This window comes from Ixodes scapularis, unplaced genomic scaffold (genome assembly GCF_016920785.2).
Source record: "Ixodes scapularis isolate PalLabHiFi unplaced genomic scaffold, ASM1692078v2 PGA_scaffold2__306_contigs__length_199485367, whole genome shotgun sequence".
NCBI lineage: Eukaryota > Metazoa > Arthropoda > Arachnida > Ixodida > Ixodidae > Ixodes > Ixodes scapularis.
Genome location: NW_024609857.1, coordinates 50,641,165 through 50,665,028, shown reverse-complemented (window position 1 = coordinate 50,665,028; position 23,864 = coordinate 50,641,165). Strand labels below are relative to the sequence as shown.

The window sequence follows — 23,864 nt, the reverse complement described above, 5'->3', positions numbered from 1 at the left end:
TGGCTATTTTTAGAGGTAAATTTCTGTCTTCTGTTATTTTAAATTAATTTTCTAAAAAATCTCAAACATGCAACCTAGAGCAAGTGTGACGCAACTTCGGACAGCTATATAAAACGAACGGTAGGGCGCAATGACGTGAGACAGATATCTGTGCGTAGCTATCAATGTAAGCTATCGATTGACATGTATTTTCTGGTTATTGTGTTTACCGTGTTGTTTTTATGCTGCCACAAATATAGACAAAAATGAAAAATATGCAAATTTTGAAGTCAATTTTCTTAAAAAAGCCATTTTTTATTTCGTTCATACTGTTTTAATTTATTGCCCAGATTCTGCCTAATAACCGGGTATAAATATTGCTTGACCTTTTTTTGTTGTAGTTTTAGGACAACCAGTTGAATAAGTCATTTTTATCGCGTAATACCAACCTCCGGCTCCGGTATGCGGGCTTCACCGCAACATTGATAATTGGCTCAGCAATATCAGATTTCACTGACAACCACTTTACCTCGTTGCATTCCTAGTAATATACTTTTTACAAAAAAAGAAATGTCACAAAAAAATGACAGAAGGCAAGTGGCGTAGGCAAATTTTTTTTTCTCTTTCAAACTTTTTTAATTGATTTCCCGTGTGTTGCTTACCAGCTGGGTATGCACGTTTTCTGGCGCTTTTCTTTATGTTTGTTTTTACATCAAAAGAAAGAGCCATGTTCGTTACATCAGTTGCAAGTGGTCCAGTTGTTAGGTGAAGTATAGGTTCAGTAACCTCTTCGCGAGCGCCAGCAAAAGGCTGCGATTCTTATCATGAAGATTACCATGCGACTCTTAGTTGACCTCGGCGTGCGCCGTTGCAAGAGGGTTATACTAATCTTGTTAGAGTGGAACTCGCGTCGTCACAGGCTGTCGCAATGCATCACAGCGAAGTGGAACTGTGTGAAGCAGTCCTTGTCCTTCTCCCAATAAATTTATGGGCGGAAGCTTGAGACTCTTTGGTGCCCGAAGTTTCTGTAGCTCGGCTGGGTCAAGTTTGTCAAAAGGAGAAAACAAATGCAGTAAACACTAGACATTATCACGCCGGTCGATGGAGTCGTAACTGTATACATACAGCTTTTGCGGACACTTATTTGTTTCAAGGGTGGCAAGTTATCACCAGTACAAACATGGCCACAGTGTCGGCAAGAGCATCAGAACAAAAAGGAAGGTTTGGTTGGCTTATCATTTTGTGTCTTCGTTGCAGCGCTTTTCTCCGGAACTAATGTTTGTAGTCCTCTTTGAGCCCCTGGTGCTATGGTCTGTCTGTTTCTCTTATCCATTATTTATTTTTACTTGTAAGCGAATAACACGCACCATGACATTTCTGGCGTCCTTAGGTTGATTCGCTAATCAGTGTCTATATTTGACAAACTCATCTAGTATAAGAGAATAAAAAAAATATAACAAGAGGGCTTGCAGCAATGAATTTGTATAAGAGAACTGCGGAACTGCGTCGAAAGCAGAAAGCCGGAACCTCCCGAGGAATGAACGCGTTATTTTGAACTCAGTCATGGCTGCAGTTTTCAGCTTTAAAAGAAAGAGTTGCGCGGACTACTTCGAGAGACATAGGCGAAGGGTATACCGCAACCGACGTTTTCGTTATGTCACCGATCTCAACGTAGACGCCTTGAAGATGATCCTGCCTCCATCGAAAGCCGCGGCTCTTGCGTTGGATGACGTGCTCTGCCAGAACTGCTTCCAGTACACCGGTGAGAAGCTTTCATCATCTGTCAGTGATCCATGCTCGAGCTCTCCAGCAAGCTGCATCGAAGAGCACGAAGTAGTGGAAGGTCTTAACGAAGAGATTTCTGCTGCTGGGCTTGAAACAACTCCTTTGCGCATGCCTTCTACAGTAAACCCGAAAAGCCGTCAGGCATATGCTGAAAGAAAACAGCGGGAGATTGAAGGATCACACAGCCGACAGGTACGAAAAAAGTTGGCGACTGCATATACCTTGGAGCCAAGTGGGTCAAGTTCTCGCAGTGATCAACCATGCCTCGGCTGCGACGGGTGGTGGGCAAACATCAGAGAGGCCTTTGTGAAGGCGGCATCTTACCAGGAGAGATGTCAGCTCCTCACGCTTGTGCCCAAGGGCGTAGCCACTAGGGAGGTAGAACGGCTAATTCCTGAGGCATCGAAGTACCTTCTGAAGAAATCAAAGCAGCTTCGTGAACGGTTCGGCGTATGGGAGCGTCCGGAGCCTTATCACGGTGGAAGCATAAGCGAGGACACCATACGGGCAGCCACGCAATATTACACCGACGACGATCTCGACTGTTCTCGGCAGAGCCCAAACAAAAAAGGTGCTGTTAAGCTTCTGAAGGATGGCGAAGAACATGTGGTCGTGAAGGGGTATATGACAAGGTCTGTCCGAGAGACGTACAGGCTGTTTAAGGAAGCAAACCCGGACTCAAAATTAGGTCTGACTAAATTTTACTCGCTGCGGCCAAAGTGGGTCAAGCTAAACCCTGAACAGACTGTCTGTGCATGTGTGTGCTGTACGAATTTCGATTTGTGCTTTTCCACCCTGAACAGCATGCGAGAAGAAAAAATACCAAAAGGGGAGATTCTCGCTTTGTGCCTCTGCCCTGAAACCTCGTCCAAATATTTCAGAGGCGAATGCAAAGACTGCCCCTCGACTGACAGACTCTCCTTAGAATCATTGGAAATGGTGCCTGAAGAGGAAATTACATTTTTCACATGGGAGAATGGTAATTTGATAAGCAAGACTGCCGACTCCAGCGCATTTTTGAAAGAGCTACAGAAATGGGCCACAAGGTTTTCCACGCACGATTTTATTCGTAGGACACAACGGGAAGCCATACGGATTGAGAAGTCTAGTGTGACCTCAAGACACATCGTCATGCACTTCGATTTTGCGGAGAACTGGACGGTAATTTTGCCACACGAGATACAGGAGTACCACTGGCACACGCGTCAGCTCTCTGTTTTCACGTGTGTGGCATCCACGTCGCAAGGCTCAAAATGCTTCGGCGTTGTCTGTGAGGACTTATGTCATGACACTTCCCATGTGCTGCTGGCTCTGAGACTTATAGAAGACTGGCTGGAGGAGCACATCCCAGTTTATGCTTCACTAACGTACATATCCGACGGGGCACCTGCTCATTTTAAAAATAGATTTCAGCTGCATGAGTTCGAACGAGTGGGCCATACCCAATTGAAGTGGATATTTTCTGCCTCTCGGCATGGTAAAAACTCTTGTGACGGGGTTGGAGGGCTTCTCAAACATCACGCAACGGTGCACAACCTCCGTTCACCGGAGGAGCAGCTCGTCCGAACATCAGTAGATTTTGTGGACAAGGTTGGAAGGCGTGTCAAAAACGTAACTCTCATGAACTTAACGGAGAAGGAGGTGAGTGACTTCCGCAGAATCAAGAAAACAGAGTGGAGTTGCGTACCGACTCGGAAAGGCATCCGCGCTTCGCACGTGTGGCGACGCGAAAGGGGCGAAGTGCAGCTTGAGCGAACTGTTCTATCTTCGTCTTAATGCATGAACCTCTGTGGTGCACGTGCGGAACTCTCAGATGATCTACGGCTTTGTTTTGTTTTGTTGTTAAAGCCTCTTCTTGTACATTTGCGCTTCTGTGAAAAATTATGTGTTTCTATAGGTGTGCCTTGTTAACCCAAATAAATTACTCAATAAATAGAGTGATTTTGTTAAACTGTTACCTATGAATGTTTTATTGCATACTGCCAACAAAAGAGTATGATTACTGTAAGCTGAAAAGCAACTTCCGATATGCTGTGCGTAGCCCAAAAAATTTAAACGTATGCAACAAGTAGTCCAAAAGCCGAAGGATGGACAAAATGTAGTCAATTTTTTTTTCACGTACCTCGGAATACTAAGGGCCAATGAAGGATAGGCGAAAGAATGCCATGCGGTAAATTAAAAAAATTCGAGCCGATTTTCCGATAATGTTTGTATAAAATAAAGATTGTCCGAAACGCATAAACGGGGATATTGTTTTTCTGGACTGGATAGTGCCGTAGAATGCAACCCGACATGATCGAAACGGATGAAACGTCTTGGATCTCTCCACTCGCTTAGTCTAGTTAACATTGATGTTAACTAAATTTACTTTTGTTGTTGTTTATCACGGCACAATGTTCAAACAAATAATTTAAATATATAAGTTTCGTGCAACCTCAGTAGTAAAACGTTGTCGTGGCGACGTTCGAAAATGCAAGCTGTGACTTCGCAGACATCACTTCGTCAATTCAGCCATCTCTCATTTCTTTATGACGTTACTGATTTTTTTAAAAATATATTAGTAAAAATTCAACGGGGTAAAGTAGTTTTTCAGTGAAATCTGATATTGCTGAGCCAATTATCAATGTTGCGGTGAAGCCCGCATACCGGAGCCGGAGGTTGGTATTACGCGATAAAAATGACTTATTCAACTGGTTGTCCTAAAACTACAACAAAAAAAGGTCAAGCAATATTTATACCCGGTTATTAAGCAGAATCTGGGCAATAAATTAAAAAAGTATGAACGAAATAAAAAATGGCTTTTTTGAGAAAATTGACTTCAAAATTTGCATATTTTTCATTTTTGTCTATATTTGTGGCAGAATAAAAACAACACGGTAAACACAATAACCAGAAAATACATGTCAATCGATAGCTTACATTGATAGCTACGCACAGATATCTGTCTCACGTCATTGCGCCCTACCGTTCGTTTTATATAGCTGTCCGAAGTTGCGTCACACTTGCTCTAGGTTGCACGTTTGAGATTTTTTAGAAAATTAATTTAAAATAACAGAAGACAGAAATTTACCTCTAAAAATAGCCAAGTCTGCGTACATATTGCGTAATAAATATAATAATTCTGCAAGAATTCGATATTTTGTAAATGGCGGCTAAAGTCGAGATAAAATCAAATTGGGAATTTGACGTTTTCTACCCGGCAGCGCCTCAGAATTTTTTTCTCTCAAACTATACAATTCTAATTTTTTTCAAAGGCAGTTTCTTTCATCACAAGGATTCGGGTATCATATATATTTTTACGATTAAATCTAAAGACCCCCCCCCCCCCCCCGACAAGTTTGGTCGAATTCAAATGAAATCACCCAGTAGTATAAACACAGGTATATTTTAAATCCACAATTGGTACTTCGTTGCAGAAAAAAAAAGGTGCAACGTGATTGACGTAACACTTCTTGGTTGTGACACTATTGACAGCACAAGTCGGAATAGTTTAAATACGCTTGTGTTCTATACATGTTCCAGGGGAAACCTCTTAATATATGCGTTTACTCCTCACTCGTCTAAAGTTATTCAACTACGTTACTTATTCCTGTTAGCAAAAAAAAAAAAAAAATAACGACGTGTTTACTTTTTTTGGAGAAAAAACCAACCTTCCCGGTTCATTCGGGGAACGGTTTTCGGTCCTTGGACGAAACTCAATTCTTCCTCAATTTAGCGAAACAAAAACTCCCACTAAATCTAGCGAGATTATTGTGACGTCTTGAGACATGACGTCACGGGACGCTGTGACGACACAGTGTTGCGACATCGCTTATTCATCGCTGAATATCGCGGAGAAATTTGCACCGCCAAATAGAGCTTGCTGCAATGTACAGCTGCAACGGAAAAAGAGTAGCACAAGTGACCGATGACCGGAGCGACAAAATGGCGACACGCGGCGCTATTGTTCCCGAGCGCGCCGATAGCGAGAGTGCCAGTCACGTTTAATGTCGGAACACGGGGGGGGGGGGGGGGGGGGCGGCAGAAAATTGAGGGATCAGATAACTTTCGAACTACGGGTTTTAGGATGGGCTGCTTTCTGTCGGCCACCCCCGCGTTGAGATACGGAACTATCGGCGCGTTCGGGAACAATAGCGCCGCCTGTCGCCATTTTTCCGCTCCGGGCGTCGGTCACTTTTTCCATTGCAGCTGTACCTACACGAAAAATACGCGGGATCCGATGCGCAACCTTGCCGATAACGACTATCGCCGAAAAAAAAAAAATAAGTTAGAGGTAGAGCGTAACTTGGTAACGCGTACCTTGTAACGCGTTACTTCTTCTGACTTACGTATGTACAAGTGATTGCACTGTACCTGGACGTGGCGAATCTCTGAAGCCAGTCAGGCCTGTACGACATCATGCCGCAGCGATAGTCCATCTCGGAGTCGTTGTCGCTCGACGAAGAACTTTCTTGACTATTCTGGTTCCTTAGATCCGGTCTTAACATGGCTTTTGGTTAGCCTCGAGTTTTTTGTGTAGAATGACTGCTGTATCACCACGTGTCGACTGTACGTTTTGGGCACGGCATGTAGTAGTGCTGCAAAAAAAGAAAGACGACGCAACAAAGTCTCGCTAACAAAGCCCCGTTTTAAAGTCTTTTTGATATATAATTTTTGTTCTGGATTTAACGAGAAAACTTACAGTGGTGATTGCATGACGGTTACGATTCTTTTCGTTGTGACGTGCATGATTCTGCGATGACGGCTCAAAGCAAAAAAGTTTTGCTGAAAAAAAAAAAAAAACAGTCTGCGTATACTTTGTCTCGGGGCTGTTTGGCTTCGTGTTATCGAAGCCTAACAGCTGCGCGAGAAACCTACGTGAAGCCAACCAAACAGCTGCAACTTTACTTGTTTTTATTTTATGGCCGGGTTTGAGCAGATATTTTAGTTTTATAGAACGACACTTGAAAAGATAGTGTGTTTCCTTTGCTCTAACGCTTTTGGCGGCTCGTGTGTGAGCGTATGAGCGTAAAATGGGTATGCACGTATATATACGCATACGCATATGCATAACTTACATCCGAAGAGAAGCCACACTGGTCAGCGTAGACGCACGCTCCCTAGTGTTTAACACGCTGCCTTTAGAGTACTTGCAATCAACAGATCGAATCCAAAATAGATGCATAAGCCGACGTTGGCAACGCAAAATAAAGTCAAGCGCAAAGACAAGTATAACGGTTATCCTCATTTAACGAAAACGTCGCTATGACCAACCAATTTTTTTATATATATTTATGAGTTAAAGGCACCGCAATGATTTTTTGAATTGTGATGCAAGAAACCTTAATTAACGAAAAACACTAATTGTTCCTTCAAACCTAACGAATTTGTGGAACGTAGGCATCCACTTGAGCTGGCGGGGTCGTAAGGGCCCGACATAACAGTTTTAGCAAGTCCCGTGTATTTGGTGAATATTTGCGGTGAAAAACACGCTGTTTAAACAAATTAGCATAAATTTACTTGTGGAGTGATGGATAATTCGTTCAAAAGTCATGCGAGGTGGTAAAAAACGTGTTTTGGTTCGGTCATACACGCATAACCGTGTAGCCGACCTCTAAAACACGCATCACCCCCGGCAACGACCGCAGCATTGCCATCTTTCGAAGCACCGGAATGCTTGGGGACACACCTAGAAAGGACCGTGGAGACAAATGCCGCGGAAAGAATCATGTCTCGGAGACAGATATGCACAAAAAGCAATTACGCTATGTTGCGGGACGGGGCGAAGCCCATATCTCGGCAAACCTCACTCATGAGGGCCCTCACTCACCCTCACTCACCCTCATTTTCACAGGTGAGGTGAGGGTGAGTGAGTTTCTGAAACAGGAAAATTCATGAGTGTGAGGGTGAGTGAGGGCCGTGAGGGCTGTGAGGGCGCTGAGGGCCGCGAGGGCTGTGAGGGCGGTGAGGGCCGTGAGGGCCGTGAGGGCGGTGAGGGCAGTGAGGGCGGTGAGGGCCATGAGGGCCGTGAGGGCTGTGAGGGCCGTGAGGGCCGTGAGGGATGGTGAGGGCGGTGAGGGCCGTGAGGGCCGTGAGGGCGGTGAGGGCGGTGAGGGCCGTGAGGGCCGTGAGTGCGTGAGTGGTGTGAGGGTGGTGAGTGCGTGAGGGGTGTGAGGGCCACGAGTGCGTGAGGGCAGTGAGTGGCATGAGAGGCGTGAGAGCCGTGAGGGTGGTGAGCGCATGAGGTGTGAGAAGGCCATGAGTGCGTGAGTGCGTGAGGCCCCTACAGATCGAGCATCTTTCTCAGCAATTTTGGTGTTAATGGCGGGCTGTTCTCTAGTTTTCCTTAGATCGGCATGAATTGCTGAGATCGGGTCCGGCTCGAAATAAGCAAGCAACTCGGAACAATTCGAATGCGTTTGAAGCGGCTGCATCCAATCAGGGACGCAAACTTTTCATGTGATACCTGGTGCCGGTGATGATGACACCGAAAGACTTGGTTCTGGTTTGAAATCGATCGTTCTTTTTGGAAATAAACTGTTTCAGAAAGGTGCATTAGTATTCTTAACAAGATTTAAATGCATAAAAACACGTTTATAACGCGTAATTGTGTCTAAATAGTGCAAGAAAAATAAAATTTTATGATGACGATGGCAAATTGCAGCAATTGGTTGCTGCGTGTGATCGCGGGCGGCCTGTGTTGCTGGTGTTGCGACGCAAAGTTTCTGGGCGAATTTGCCCCATCTGAAGCTGGCCTGAGTGGCGCGAGGGCCATCAGTGCGTGAGGGGCGTGAGGGGTGTGAGGGCCGCAAGGGCGGTGAGGCGCGTGAGTGGCGTGAGGGCGGTGAGTGGCGTGAGGGCGGTGAGTGGCGTGAGGGCCGTGAGGGCGGTGAGGGCCGTGAGTGCGATGAGGGTGGTGAGTGGCGTGAGGGCTATGAGTGTGTGAGGGCCGTGAGGGCGGTGAGGGCCGTGAGGGCGGTGAGGGCCGTGACGGCCGTGAGTGCGGGGAGGACCGTGAGGGCGGTGAGTGGCGTGAGGGCGGTGAGTGCTGTGAGGGCCATGAGGGCCATGAGTGAGTGAGGGGCGTGAGGGGCGTGAGGGCGGTGAGTGCGTGAGGGCCGTGAGGGTGGGTGAAGGGCTGAAGGTGAGTGTGACTGTGAGGGTGAGGGTGAGTGAGGGGCTGAAGGTGAGTGTAGCTGTGAGGGTGAGGGTGAGTGAGGGGCTTAGGTGAGTGTGGCTGTGAGGGTGAGGGTGAGTGAGGGCGACCTAAAATGCCGACCTCTGCAAACAGCCCTTAAGGGAGCGGAAGAACGACTTTCATGCTTTCATATTCACAACCCAAGAAGTGATTAGGTGTCGATCGGACTATTACTTCTGAAAGTTAGTGCACTCAAACTGACGTTCATTTTTGATTCGTCGGCGAGTTGGCTTCCCTAACACATGTGCTTTTCAACGAAGGAATGCTTAGATATGTGAAGCACCAGATAGTGCACCTCACATCTCCAAAAGAACGCTTTCTTTGTGTTCTACCTTGGTTTTGTATAGCCTTCATTGCAATTCCTTCATATTTGCCCTTTTGGTTACATAGACAGACGCAAACAGTTAGCCATGTTAGACGAGTGTAGCCACCGTTCCCAGCACTACTTTTGACAACCCACCTACTTGTGATAAAGCTCAAACCTACCTTGAAACCGAAACTAGGCTTCTTTAGGTATCCACAAAATTGTGGAACCTAATTTTCCGCGCAAAATTTAATTTCTTGACGGCGTTTTGAAACCATCGATCACAGGGGATCGATGGCCATATGGGCACGGTCAAGAAAGAGTTCAGAAGGGTTAAAAGAGTGAATGCGGGAGAGAAGGTGACTTCTCCTCCAGCGTTTGCGCTGCTAAAGTGGAAAGACGGAGGAGCTTTCCCTGAACGCTTAATCTGTCACCAATTATAAACGACTACATTTTTCCCCTTTTCTTCAAATCTGTTGTGTAAGCTGCTTTCGATCTTATGTAGTAATTTGTAGTTGAAAACATTTTTTTTTTGCAGGTGCTAAAAAAAGTAAGACCAGAAAAAAAAGTCAAGAAAACTCAATCCAGTGTTCACAAGCCCAAAAGCCGAAAAAGGATTCACGAATCAAAAGCAAAGTGATGAAGCAACCAAAAAGGCACATGGATAACGTTAATGTAGTAATTGCGCAGGCGAGCTGGTGGATTTTAACCATAAATGACAGATTGACTGAACACAAAAGGAATGTCAAAAACAACGTTGCCAATTCGGAAATAGCGAAACATGTTCAAGAATGTAATAATTGTATACCCCACTGGTCTGAAACAGAGATAATACACAGGGAGTTAAACGACATCAAAAGGGTTGTAAAAGAAACAATAAGAATGAAATCAATGGGCAACTGCATTAGTCAGGTGTCGTTACAGCTTAGCAGCAGGGCAAAATCATTCTTGCGGATTTGAAAGTTTTGTGAAGTGCTTGTTGAATGTGAAGGTGTAAGTGGTTTCTTCCTTTGTGTATCACGTGGATTGATATCTTCTGTTACCGGGATGCTTTGTGATTATGGGTCGGAGAGTAGAGGGAGAGAGTGTACTGTGTACGCGAAGGATTCAGACAAGTGTCTTCCTGATGAGGGGAGCTATTGTTCATTGCTTTGTGGAAAACGTCAAGGTCGTTTGACAATTGTGGTAGAAAGATGTGAGACCTTGTTATCTTTTGGCTTTCGAGATCGGGAAGGTGCTGTGGTGAAGGTTGTGGAGTGTATATAAGAAGGTGACCAAATAAACTTGTCTTTAGCTGTGTTAGAGACGTGTCCTCGACTGTTCATTTTTCTTCTACTTCGAAACTTTCCTCTTTTCCTGCCTCAGTCTCGGGCTAAGAACAAAATGGATAACGTCGCAGGTTTGAGTGAGAAATAACAACATTTCATAGTGTAATTATCATTAAATAATGTATTGGGTTTTGGTGTCTTCTTTATAAATAAAAAAAAATTGTCTACAAAATTTGAGTGAGGTTAACGCACATCTTTCATCATAATCGCATCCACCAGCTAAAAGCACAGCTTATGCGGCAACAGGTTTGTACCCTGGCCACCGGAAAAAGGAATTAAACAGTCTGGTTAGGACAAGCGCGTCAAAAAAATTAATTTTATGCTAAAATTTTTTTTTTTAGAGCAATGTTGACGGCGCGAGTTTTATTTCCAATTCTGCACGTAAAGTTCATGATGTCGCGGAATCGTCATACACACTTTCCACCTCAACGATGTAGGCATACACTCTCTCCACCCCAACGTGATGGCCAAGCCGGTCCCTTTCTCCTCCAGGCGCCAGAAATGCCGAGAGAGAAAACAAGTGGAAAGGAGGTGACTGCCAACCAAATCGCGTCTTGCGCCGTCAATATTGCTCTTATAATCTAACGTAGCCTTAATCTGACCTACCCCAACTAACTATATTTTCTGAGTCCCAGGCATTTACCCTTTCCAGTATGCTCTTTAGTATCGCGAAAGTCGTAATAGTTATTGTGAAATCGGCAAATGAAAGTGTTGCAAGAACTAACATTCAAATATTCCCGCACTTTTCAGTCGTGTGACGTCAGTGGAAGGCAGACTTGCCACTCGAGTTAGCAGTCTAAAAAATAGACTTTGCCAGACATTTGTTCCGTGCTGGAGCGCGGGTACTGGAGCGAGCTTCTGAAGGAGTCATTTGACACCATCAAACTGCTTGGAATCAGTTGGGAACAAAATCTACACACCAAAGAGTGAACCAGTGTCTTCCAGAGGTGTCACTTTTTTATTGTTGCCAGTAGAGACTTTGTTTGAAAACACGGTGAGGGCCAAAATTGTAAGTTTAATAACTTATAAAAAAATATTTCTACCTGATATTTGGCGTACTAGGGAGTTTTAGCAGGTCGTTTCCACATGAACGGTTCGCCCTCAAACGCATCGGCGACGCCACTGCCATGCACGCGCGAGTCGTTCGGGGCATCGGGAGGCTCTTCTCGTTCGTTTCTCCCACTCCGGCCGCTGGAGTCGTCACCGCAACGCAGCCGGCACCGATCATCACTCGGGGAAAAAAGAAGATTGCGGTTGGTTCAGTGACTGACTCCGCCGACCCAGTCGAGCGTTAGGATTAGGACAGCGGGAGGCGATTGGGGCATCCTGTTACTCTGCTTCATTTAAGAGGTTGAACCAAATTATTTCGAGGACTGCTCACAATGGTAAACGATTGTGAATGCTGTAAACTGCGCGTGCTAGTAAATTTTTGCGACCTTCAGGCAGAGTGGCTGCCGTGACGACCTTGACGAGACGAAATAATTTGGTTCGACGGCACACAACGTGAATGATCGTTTAAGGTCAAGGAGACGCACCACATACCTTTATGGTCGTTCAGATACTTCTTACTCTATGTAGCTTCGATGTTCTTGAAATTCCAACCGGCAATTGTTACGTCGGCCGTCTTGCTGACATCAGTCGTACGCCGGAAACACGAGCCGCCACTGATTTACACGATACAGAATGTTTCACATGTTTACTAAAAGATGGCGCCACCGGTCAAACACAATCATTATCATCGTTTACACGGTTGCGCCAGTTTCAGGATTCGCAAAAATATGTCGAATTTCACGAATGGTTTCACAGAACGGACCAGCTGCACCATTCGTGATTTCGAAACCGTATGGGCTCGAAAAACGACTCGCTAGAACTCCCTTCTATTTCAGCGATGTTCGCTGATGTGTTATGCAAATGTTCAGGCAAATTGGGGATCATGAAAAAATCGCCGGAGCACCCCTTTAACTAAGGAAAGCCACGGATATCCTTTGAATATGTGAAGCTTCACCAGAGCGTTTGGTGTAACTACCAATACCTGCATTTTGATGAGGAACAAAACTGCTCAACTGTTGCCACATTTCATGATAGGCCCTTTTCAAAAGTGCTCCATCCAGTGGTTGTGGCAATTATTAGAGTGTACCGTTGGTTGGGTACATACACCGGGATCTTGTATCGGACATGAGGGCTGCATTAGCGTTCGTTGAGGACTCCGATCCAATGAGACGCTTTGTGCCTAAGTGACGGCGACCTCCAATATTGTTTATTGGCTGCATGTTAGCTTCACACCTCCCTCACCAGGATTTCTCATTGCGAATACCAATGACTAGCTATTCTTTTTTAGCAAAAACTAGTCTTATTAAATTTTGCTTTATTATTTTTGTTTGCTATTTAACCCTGTCTATATTTGTCCTGCATGATATGTGAAGAAATCTCGGTGAAACGAATATTCCTGCGGCCAAGTGACAGGCCACATCACAGTAGCCTTGTTTTTACCTTTGGATTCTAGCCAGGCCTCTTCGTGTCACACACACAACTCGCTGCTCACAGTCACGATTTCAGTGTACTGCAGTACGTGACAATATTCCGGTATGGTTATTTATAGGACGTTTCAGGATAGCGTGGCCGCAGGCTACCGTATGGCGAAGCATTGCAATCGGAAGTTTGCGTCGCGCCTTTGAAGCATAATTTGCAGCGCGCTCCAGGAGCGCTGCTGTGCTCATAGTAACTTGCGGTAAGGCTATGCTAAAACTGCCTATTAAAACCATCAGCATGTTCAGGAGTTTTATTTATTGTTCTATCGAAACGAGCTACTTTAATATACCGTACATTCATGTACAGTCGCCCAATGTTTTAATAATATCACGCGAGCGTCGACCGCCGGGACGGCCAGCGCTGTGCCGCGGAGAAATGCGGCGTCACGGGAGAGATTAAGCGCATGCGCACAAAGCCCTTTCCGGGGAGTGTCGTCTGCTATACTTCGTTTCAGCTTCGGTCCCAGCGCGGCCGATGTTATGAGCCAAAGGGCCAATCAAACAGCGTAAAGAGCGCAACGTCATGGCGTGCTCTCTGCGCTTGATAGGACTAGCCGGCGGAGGAATACAGGCTGGTCCTATCAGCTGCAGAGAGCACGCCATGACGTTGCGCTCTTTACGCTGTTTGACTGGCCCTTCGGCTCATAACATCGACCGCGCTCGGACCGAAGCTGAAACGGAGTATAGGCTATTCCGCTGATCGCTCACAGGCCCTGCTCCGTAGCAAAGGAGCGCGTTGCGCCGATTGTTTATACTCCGTTTCACTTTGTGTTGTACCGCAGTCGACGCTATGAGCCATCTTGGCCAGTCCCTCGCTAAAAGTGTGTCACCTGGGCCCGTTTTCTCGAACGCGAACCGTGGTTTACAGTTAACTATTGTCCCTAGAAGGGGGAACTCCAGGTCACGTGACTGGGAGAGCAGGGGCGCCGAGGGAGGAGCAGTACCTAGAAGCAAAATGCCCGCGGCGTCGCTTAATGAGGGCTAATAGTTCTGCTCGGTTCTGCTGAACATTAATTTCGAACTGGCTGTTATATTAATGATGCACCATCAACCTATTAGCACGTCAAGCAAAGCGATAGTTCAGAGGGACTACTAAACTAACCGACGGCAGCATTCCGCGAACGCATCATTCTTCAGCAGTCTGAGATCCAAGACATATGACGGTACATAAGCCTTGCAAGTGTTTTTATGGTGAGTAAAAAAAAATGTTTTGCGAACGAGTGTAGGTACATATTTATACTAAGACGTTTAATATGTGACACTATGCACGCCAACTCGTGAGCAGCGATTACTTTGCGGAGAAAGGTGGTTATCCTCAATAAAGTCTTCGTTCCGGGTGAACAGCTGAGACATTGTACTGTTTTTTTTGTTCACAGTGCGCCGACAGTATGCCGACAGCATTGAGGTTTCTGCATATCCCCGGTGGCCGGCAATGCAACGGTGACGAGAAGCTTAGCTTCTCGTCACCGGTGAATCGGTTGGGCAAACGGAAGAGAGGGCAAACAGTTGAGATCAGCAGGAATCGCAGAAACGTGCGTCGCAAGGAACGAAAACGAGATTACAGCACCGGCGTTGCCAGACTGGAAGAAACACGGGAAAGTTATGCGTTGTTTATGGCGAAACATATTGAAGGAAATGTTTCCTACATTTTCGAATATTCCTCGACAAACTCTAGCATAGTAGCTAAAATTTCTTCGTACCATCGGAAGCAAATAAATTGGTCTTCAAGTACAACATTACTATATTTTGACTTAAAATACCATACTAGATCGATGACAACCAGCGGAAAAAGAGAATAAACAAAATGACTGGCTTGTTTCACCGATAGATGGCGCATCTTATTGCCCAATCAAAAATAATTATTGTTCTATATCCAGCCGTTTCTTACAGTACCTAGGTACTTTTCCCTTCCTAGGCACCGTGGTTTACCAAAATGGGTTTACCATCGCTTCGAGAAAACCGGCCCTGGCCTTCCCTTTGGGCACAACTGCACGTGGAAGCACGATGTCACGTGGCAGGGTGACAGCGCTGGATTGGTTTTGATGGATTGTAGCATTGGCTGTGGTATACACCTTTCCAAAAAACACTCGACCCCAGGGGCAACAAACCGTTTTCGAGCCTAGTCACTGAGTTTGAGGCTAGGCTCTCACCGGCGTCCCCCCTAACCCTAACCGAGCGGACTGTGATTTCAATAGGCGCGGCCTGCGTAGGCGCAGTTTCAAACGCGGCTGGCGGCTACATTCTCGTATTTTCCCGCTATATTTTGTGTTTCATGGTACATGTAAGTTCCCGAGGACATTGAGAAAGCATTGTGCCATATTTGAAAAAACAAAAAAAGCAAAATAAAACTGTAAACTATTTTTGTTGGGTACGCGCGCGACATAACGAATGCGACTGGAATAAGCAGTTCTACGGTAGGTTTTTTTTTTTTTTTTTTTTTTTTCTTACGATAAGTTTTGACGGCGCCGCGGGATTCGCCGCATGTGGAATGACAAAGCGCTTTGCTGTCAAAAATAAATTGCAACAGAAAAGGGCCGAAAGTCGTGCATTTTTCACGCTCACAAATAACGTGTTTACCGATGGACAGGACACGGACATACATTTGAGGAAGTGTTAACATTCGAACAATATATCGTACGTACCACACGATGGAGCGTTATCCGAAAAGAATTTATTTGAGAAAGATCTCAAATAACACAGTCACAGTCGACAACAGTCGCATCTTGACGATCGGACGGAATCCGAGATGACTTCGTCTTGGGGCACGTTTTGGGGAGAGCTTCCTTTTTTCACAACCGCACCAAGGCAAAGAAACAAACGCGACTGACCCGTTTCTCACCACAACCCGGACAACTATTTTTGGAGATGACTGAGGATTCTACGCGGATTATCTCTGGGAGGGGGGAGAACAATGTTCGCAAAATCGCGTCGAGGGTCGGTCGACGTCCTTCACCTCCTTAGTTTCCCGTGATTGTCCAGCAGAAAAGCTTGAATGGCAGGCACTTACCAGCCTTATTTCTCACAATGGAAGATAACACAAGAAGGGTACGCAGCACGCATAAAAAAAAAAATTAAGTGGAAACTCTCAAGAGGGGCGAGAAAACATCGAATGCAAAACCGCAAAAACGTAGGTAGAAAACCGCGCTGAGCGGGTCTTCACAGTCCCAGAGAGTGGCAGAAACTTTCTAGCTGATAGAGGGCGCGAGAGTCGCACCAGCCGCATCAGCATCAGCAACATGGCGGCGGCCTAGGAGCGTTTTTTGGAAAGGTGTATATAGTTTAATGCATCGTTGCATCCTGCTTGTCGCGTCATCGTATTTTTCTCTTTTTGGTGCTGAGAAAGTAAACGCAAACAAAAACTAAAAGAATAATAAAAAAAATTACTAAACTAAACGAGATGAAGCGCGGTTTCTTTCACGCCTGAGCAGTATCACGGCATCACGCAAGCAAGCGCTTTTCAGATCTTTGCTTAAAGGCGGTCAGCTATGCCGGCAGATAAGGAACAGGGGCTGTGTGTGGTCAACAGAATAGCCTAGCAGACGACGCTCGCACCGGAGAGAGCTTTCTGCGCACGTGCCTAATCTCCCCCGTGACGCCGCATTTCTCCGCGGCACAGCGCTGGCCGTCCCGGCGGTCGATGCTCGCGTGATATTATTAAAAAATTCGGCGACTGTACAGTGTTTTTGCAACGTTCAGACCCGCCTCCCCAAAACTGACCGTTAAAAGCTATGTCATGAACAGCTGGCAAGCACAGACGCGCTGGAAAAGCTTCGAGCATTTCTTTATTTGTTTTTGTATTTACCTGAAATCAAGTACGCGTATTCTGTCTTTTGAAAGTGCTTGGAACATATGGCCATGTTCCATGTAACCGCCTGAAAACCGCCACGTTGAGCACAAATTGAGCTGGCGACCCCAAGACCAGGCATCCGCGGTGTATGCGATACACGAAACGCCCCTAGTGACATGAGATAACCCGGTCCCTTCGTGCAACGCTGTTGCAAGGCGGAACACAAGAATTCCTATTTTAATGCGCTATCTTTTTTCGTTAAAACCGGTTCACGCACGAACACGTCGACCAGAACCAAGCGGTAATATAGCCGCACCAAGGCACCAAAACCGACGGTCCCTTCCATCGTCTCCGCGCCGCCGCCGCTGTCCCCGCTCCTCTGGTTCTTCGTTCGTCCGCAAGAGGGCGAGTGGCAGGATGGAGTTGCAAATAGTCTGGTTTGTTGACACAAACCAGACTAGAAAGTAGCCGCATTCATTCGAAACAATACCGCTCGCAGTTTGTTGTCTCCACCAGCTTGAAAACAAGCTGAGGAGCTTCGGCTTGAAACGTGTGGTCATCACTTCAAGCGAAGAGCCCTGGTTTCTGGCTTTGTCTTTGGCTCCCTTGGAAGGCCTACCTCCCACAGATATTTTTTCAGATTCCTCTTCGTGTTTCTGCTGCTGTTGCTTCCGAAGTGGATGCTTTACGGCAGCCGTAACTGCAGCCGTGGCTTCTTCTGCAGCCAATTTGGCAGCTGCGTTGGCTTCCGGCAATGCTATTCGTGCGGCTTCCTTCCTTTTGACAAGCCAGCTCAAGTCGTCGTGTCAAGAGTGACGTCGTAAAGACGGCTATATTGTGCCTATGACGGAGGATATTAGGGTCGTTCAATTTACCTACACTGGTGCAGAAAAGTGTAGGGCTGTGTATTTGAGGTCGTACCTCGATACACATACCGGAAGTACACCACCCTACACTTTTCTGCATCAGTGCAAAAGGTAAATAAAACAAACGTATTAGAGCCTGAGTCGGTCGCCTACCTACAGGGTTGCCAACACTTCCTTCCCCTTACATATTTAAAGTTAGCCAGAGTAAATAAAACTCACATATTATTCAATTGGATAAGTGCTCACATCGAATTCAGCACACCAAGGCTGTCCAATTTTAGTTGAATACTTCAGTGGCCAGTAAAGTGTCTTTGGCATCAGGTTCACAAAACTATACCCCCGGTTTTGCATTTATATTGAAATGAATTAAAAAATGAAGCAGCCCACACAAAGATATCAAAATAACTTGTTAGCACAAAAGCCAAAACAAGATCTCCAACACATCCCACTCAAGCGACAGAGTGAAGGCAATTTGTAGATATTTCAAACGCACCACAAAGCTTGCCAAAACAAAACACATTTGTGAAGAAGCAGTACGATGGAAGCTTTTGTGGGTCACGTTTAAATGGTTGATGGGATAAGGGGGTTTGGGCTGAAGGGTCTGACGGGCTGAAGGGTCTGATCGGCTGAGGGGGTTTGATGAGTTGAAGGGGTTTGAAGTGTAACAGAATAGCTTGCTGGGCTGGTTGGTCGGACGACATATTAAAAAAAAACAGCGCAAAAAGGACGGGACACAAAGTAGAAGAAGGACACATGACATACGATGAAGTATTGAGAAGGTCCCACAACACATCAGCGCTGAAGGGTATTTTCATTAGGGAAAGTACAGACAGTAGAAAAAAGAAGCAAGCAAGCTGCCTTGATGCACTGCTTTGTGTGTCGGAGCAGTGTAATCAGCAGGAAACCATGAAGTTAAAGCAACCAGGAAACCATGTCACATAGTTTAATAAAGGCACTTGAATTTTGTTTGTACAATTACAACCTTTGATGAACAAGAAGTAGGAGTGACCAAAAGATACATACTAGTAAATGAGAAATAATGCTTTCAATAATTTTTCTTTCATTGCAGCTCATTGATAGGGTTCATGCATGAGACCATGATGGAACGCCACTACCGGTTTGTAAATCTCACAGGAGCCCGCCGGAATCTATGTTGGAGGCATTCGTCACTATTATGTTTCGTGTACTTTGGGGCCGTGTTCGCAGTGTAGTTTGTCCGTTTCTCGATGTTTAAAATGGTCAGTTGCACCTTAAGTAATTGTTCCAGCCGTAGAAGTCGATGACAAAACGGAGCTACATGCAGCAGGGGCCCTAAACTCGTCGAACACAAAGTTGGAGCCGAAAGTTCGCGGAGCGCGCTGATTGGACGCTGACGAAAAAAGCGCCAAGTCATTGTCGTGATAGTCCAATCGGCACGCTCCGTGAACTTCGACCCCAACTTTGTGTTTGACGAGTTTAGGGCCCAGTAGTGTTTTTTTGTGGAATTTCGGCAATCATTGGGAACCAGGACAAGGCGACGCTCGAGCAATCGGTTCGCCGGCGTCATGAATGGCAGCCGTGGATTAAGGGGGGGCTAGGAAGGCTGGAGCCCAGGGACACACCTCAAGAAAGAAGGGAGAAAGGGGTAAACTCCGGTAAACCTTTCTCCCTCGTAGGGTGCGAAAGACCCCCGAAAAGAGGATTTTTTAGGATATTCTTGTGTGTTTGTTGCTGGTTTGTTAAAGAACCACTTTAGTCGTGAATCACTTTGGCCTGGGAAAGTTGCCACTCATCACCAGCGCGTCCGAAGCACTGTGGCATCAATTCCCCGTCGGTTCCTTTTAAGCCTTTTTTTTTCTACAGGGTCAAATTACTTTCTCCAGCGCCGACATACTTCGTAACATCTCGTGTTGAACCAGAACGGATTGCTAGGGGCCTCAACAGCCAATCAAACGCCAGTCCAGAGGTGTCGTCACGCGCTGATTCACGCCCGAGGATCCAGGAGACGTCACTTCTGAACTTGCGCTTGAAGCAGTGGAGGCCCCTAATAGTCTTCCGCTGCGGTTCGACACAAAATAAATAAAGCAAAAAATCATTTCTTTCTCTTTCGAGGGTTGTTACAAACCGATATTTCGACGGGGGGATCATACGGAACGTCTGTACCTTCTGGGTGGCGGGGTGTTTTAAAGGCAATATCTTTGGCTTAACTAATTTTTTGTTTGTTTGCCATTTTGCTTTTTGGGTAGCGGCACGTTGACAATCGTCTAATCCAGTTTTTTTTTCCTTTCAAATTAAAACCAGACCCTGACCTCACAACCGCTTGATTTACGACTGCCAAAACGCGTCTCCTGCTTGGTGCACGTGCATGCATCATTTGTTTTAAAATTGTCTGTTTCGACAAGGCATTGTACGCGGCCTACCCCAGAGCACGGCCCTGCCTAGAGAGAACACATATGGCAATTATTCTCAAGAGCCACTTTCTGCTTGGAACATCTATTAGCGGCGAGATGTTTTGGTGGCGCCCTCCTATGGTTCCCCTTTGTGACGTCATTACCTCACGAACAACAAGTTGGATGGTGTTTGTAAATAGCATGGTGGAAGCCTGAAATCATTGCGCTCTCAAAGCAACACTGGTAACACCATCGAAATTAAAGTTCTTTCATTCCTCTTATTTCCGTCGATGGTATACCCTTTCCGACGTCATAGTCAGCTTTTGGGCCAATCGTGGAAGGCCGACCACAGCGACGCTTTCGGTCGCCCACGTCGCCAATAGTGGGAGGAGTCACAAACACAGGGATTTCTGCGCATTGCCTCTTGATTGATTCTGCTGGGTTGAAAACGTGCACATACGCCCGGATAACGCAGCGCCGTAGCGTGTGTTTTTTCAGATTTGATTGGACTAGCTCATTTTCAGCCTTGGCGTCATTCACGTGCAAAAAGCAATACATAAGATTGTATTCTGTATGAAACTGATTGTATATATTGATAGTCAAAATTTTCATTGTAAATATTGTTAAAAGTTATCGCACTAACTTAGTACATTAGTTTACTAGGCATTTGAAGCGGCGAAGTTTTAATAAAATAGGATTTTTCTTTTAATGAAACTCTTTATTATTGACCAGCATTATCATCATCATCATTGTCGTCATCATCATTATCATCATCATCATCATTATGATCCAAATTTCAGGTCCTTGGCCAGCATTAGCCCAGGCCTACGAAATCTCTTAATCCGGCCCTGGTGAATGGCTCCGACGGATAGGCCAGCTTAATCTCGAACAGGCGGGTAAAGACGGGAGCAGAACGTGACAAATTCTTGGAGCTACCATCTCCGGTCGCGAGAGGAAGGACGAGAAAGAAAGCAACAAAGGAGCAGAGAAAGAAAGCACGCTGACAATGGGTTAGGCCTGTTCGTTTTGCAGCGATAAGTTGAAGTTGCTCGAGTGCTTGCCAATTTTGTTTAAGTTTGTCAATGCATGATTCCAATGTTTCTCTGCAAAGTGAAAAAAAAAGAGAAAAAAAAAAGAAATAGAAGATAGACACCTTACACGTGATGTCTTGCAGCTTCTTTAAAGGGCCCATGAAACGGATTTTGGGTTGGGATAAATCATTTTAGATTGGGATTTTACGAATAGCACATCGTTCAGTGGGCCAAAAGAAAAAAGGTAAAAAGTCAAAAGCCTGACTTTCAGTGCGAAAATTTGAAAACACAGCGGACTATTTCGTACCTCCTTCCCTTCGTAACCTCTCTGCCTTTTCACTGTGATACATCCGCGGTCCCAAAAGCGCGTCATCGGGTCCAAACTGACGTCACACAAAACCGGACCTCATTTGGTCCCTTCACCCCTAAGCTGACATTGTGGTGGAAGCTGCGCGCTTGCCGGACCAATCAGCCGCCTCCGTTTCATCACCTGACCTCATTCTCTGCAGCCACATTTGCCACGCTCACGTGCCAAATCTGCGGCTAGCCCAAAGAGCACGTAGCTTCCACAGCACTGTCAGCTTAGGGGTGAACGGGGTAGGGAAAGAAACATTTGTCCGAATTTTGAGCGACGGGCTAATCTTCTAGGGGGAGAATGGATATGTCCGGATTACACAAACGAGAGTGCGAGCAAGAGGGGACTCCCCCTTTTGGTCTTCTTAACTGTTTGGTGGAATGCGCGATTTATGAGTTGAGGAGGAAAGTGAAACAGGAAAAAGTTGGAAAAGCGTTTCATGACCCTTTTAAAGGGGCACTGACAGGATATTTATGCTAGCCGAGGTTTTTAGTTGTACATGGCATATGAAAGCCCCACAACCCGGAACAGAATTTGCGGCTCAAAATTCGGCCTCTTTCCGCCCGAAAACCGGCAATCGAGAACTGGCTGGTTTGAGTCGCGCTCGCTCTCTTCTCCGTGGTAACGGGCCGTTTTCTAAGATTTAGACACTACCACCAAATTTAATCAAAGTCGTATGTAATCGAAAGCACACACACAATATTATAAATAAAAAAGAAATACGATACCCATTTTTCGTGGCTTCCAAAAAGCTGCAAATGCGTTGTTTAGGAAGAAAAAAGTATCACTGCCACGTGAATTCCGCCACCTCTTTAGTTTCGGTTTTGTTTTCGAGCTGTTGCGTTTTTGGACTTTGTTAAAATATACGTGACGCTGTAGCAAAATATTTATTGGGTAGTCTTTTTACAACCATAATAAATCACCTGGCAAAAAATAAAAATAATTTTTTTTTGAGGTGTGTCAGTGTTCTTTAAGCATATTATGGCGCCACCAGCGGCACGGGCTCATCGGGACCATTAACTGGTACTGCTGATACACGCGTCTATGCCCCACCGTTCCGAAGCGACCAAATGCGTGGAGAATTTCACTCTAGGTTATTATATTCAACTTTATGATTTCGACAGAAGAGCTTCGTACCCCAACTGAGCGTTTGTGGAGTGCACTTCGTGTCAGGTGAGGAACCTCTGCGATTGACTTAAACAAGAAAATGTCCTGGAATCTGGTTAAACAAAGACGGTTCCGACTTTATGGCACTACTGCTGCCTCAATAAGACACCAAATGCCTCCAACCTGGCGCCAAGAAACAGGTAGCGGACGGCAATGTTGGTTTCGAGTCTAACTGTAAGTGACGTCAGTTGCAGGAGGCCTACAAAAGGTGGTGTTGTGTTTCGAAGAGTTTTGGACTGAAAGGAAAGTTTGAACGTACCTGATTGGACAAAGAACAAAGCGAGCGAAATTGACAATGACAACTTTAAAGCCCACAATGTGGAAGAAAGTTGCCTCTCATATTGAGGGGCAACTTTCTACGGGAAGCTTCCCTTCGAAAGGGAATAAACATTTTCCGAAAATGGCCATTTACAGTATTCTGCCGCCCTGTGAAATTTACAGTAGAGGTCGTCATTAACAAATCATTATATTAAAAGAAAGAAAACAAAATACACCTGTAATCATTTTGACTTATAAGGTATTGTATTTGTTTTAGTATCTCCTCGAGGCCATCATACCTTTATCCAAGGTACACCTATAACATAGCTTAATAATTCCATAATACCTTCTACGCCTTTTGTATCTAATATATTTAAACAAAAAGTAGAAACCTATTCCTGCACATTCAAGGTAGGTGCGGTCGGACATCAATTCTTGGGCTTGCGGCTTTCCAGCTACGTTCAGTCACAAGTTTCAAGTTGTTTGTTGTCAATGAAGGGGCATTGCTTTACCAACGCCTCGCCTATACACTTTCCCAAAAAAACTAAGACTGGAGTAACCGTTTGTGAAAACTAATTTGAAGCAATAACGGTTCAAAAAAGAAAAATCATGGTTTAAAAACAAACAAAAAAAAAACAAAACAGGTAACATATAATGAGCCAACATGGCATAGTTGTAAACCCGAGACTGGAGATACAAACAAGGGAAGGCACTTTAGTAATTTCCAATGCCCATCGTAGTAACCATTCTAGGACTGCGCGGTGTCCCACGTCGGCCAATAACTACTTTTGTTCCTTTGTTTTAAGTCAAACTTGAATACGAATTTATTTGTCTATTTTAAAGTAGCGGGCGCAGATAACTATTTAACAGCTAGGGCTCATTACAAAAGATGATATCCACGAATAGTACCTAGCAATACGTGACTTACTG

At 45.4% G+C, this 23,864-nt stretch overlaps 1 protein-coding gene across 1 annotated transcript in view; it reads right to left on the bottom strand.

Moving 5' to 3' along the window:
• Nucleotides 1–6,251, bottom strand: part of LOC8052872 (solute carrier organic anion transporter family member 74D) — a 47,658-nt gene extending 41,407 nt beyond the window's left edge. The window contains exon 1 of the mRNA XM_029989168.4: nucleotides 6,118–6,251. Within this exon, the coding sequence (XP_029845028.2) occupies nucleotides 6,118–6,251 (134 nt within the window). The remainder of the gene's footprint in view (nucleotides 1–6,117) is intronic.
• Between the last annotated feature and the right edge of the window lie 17,613 nt (nucleotides 6,252–23,864).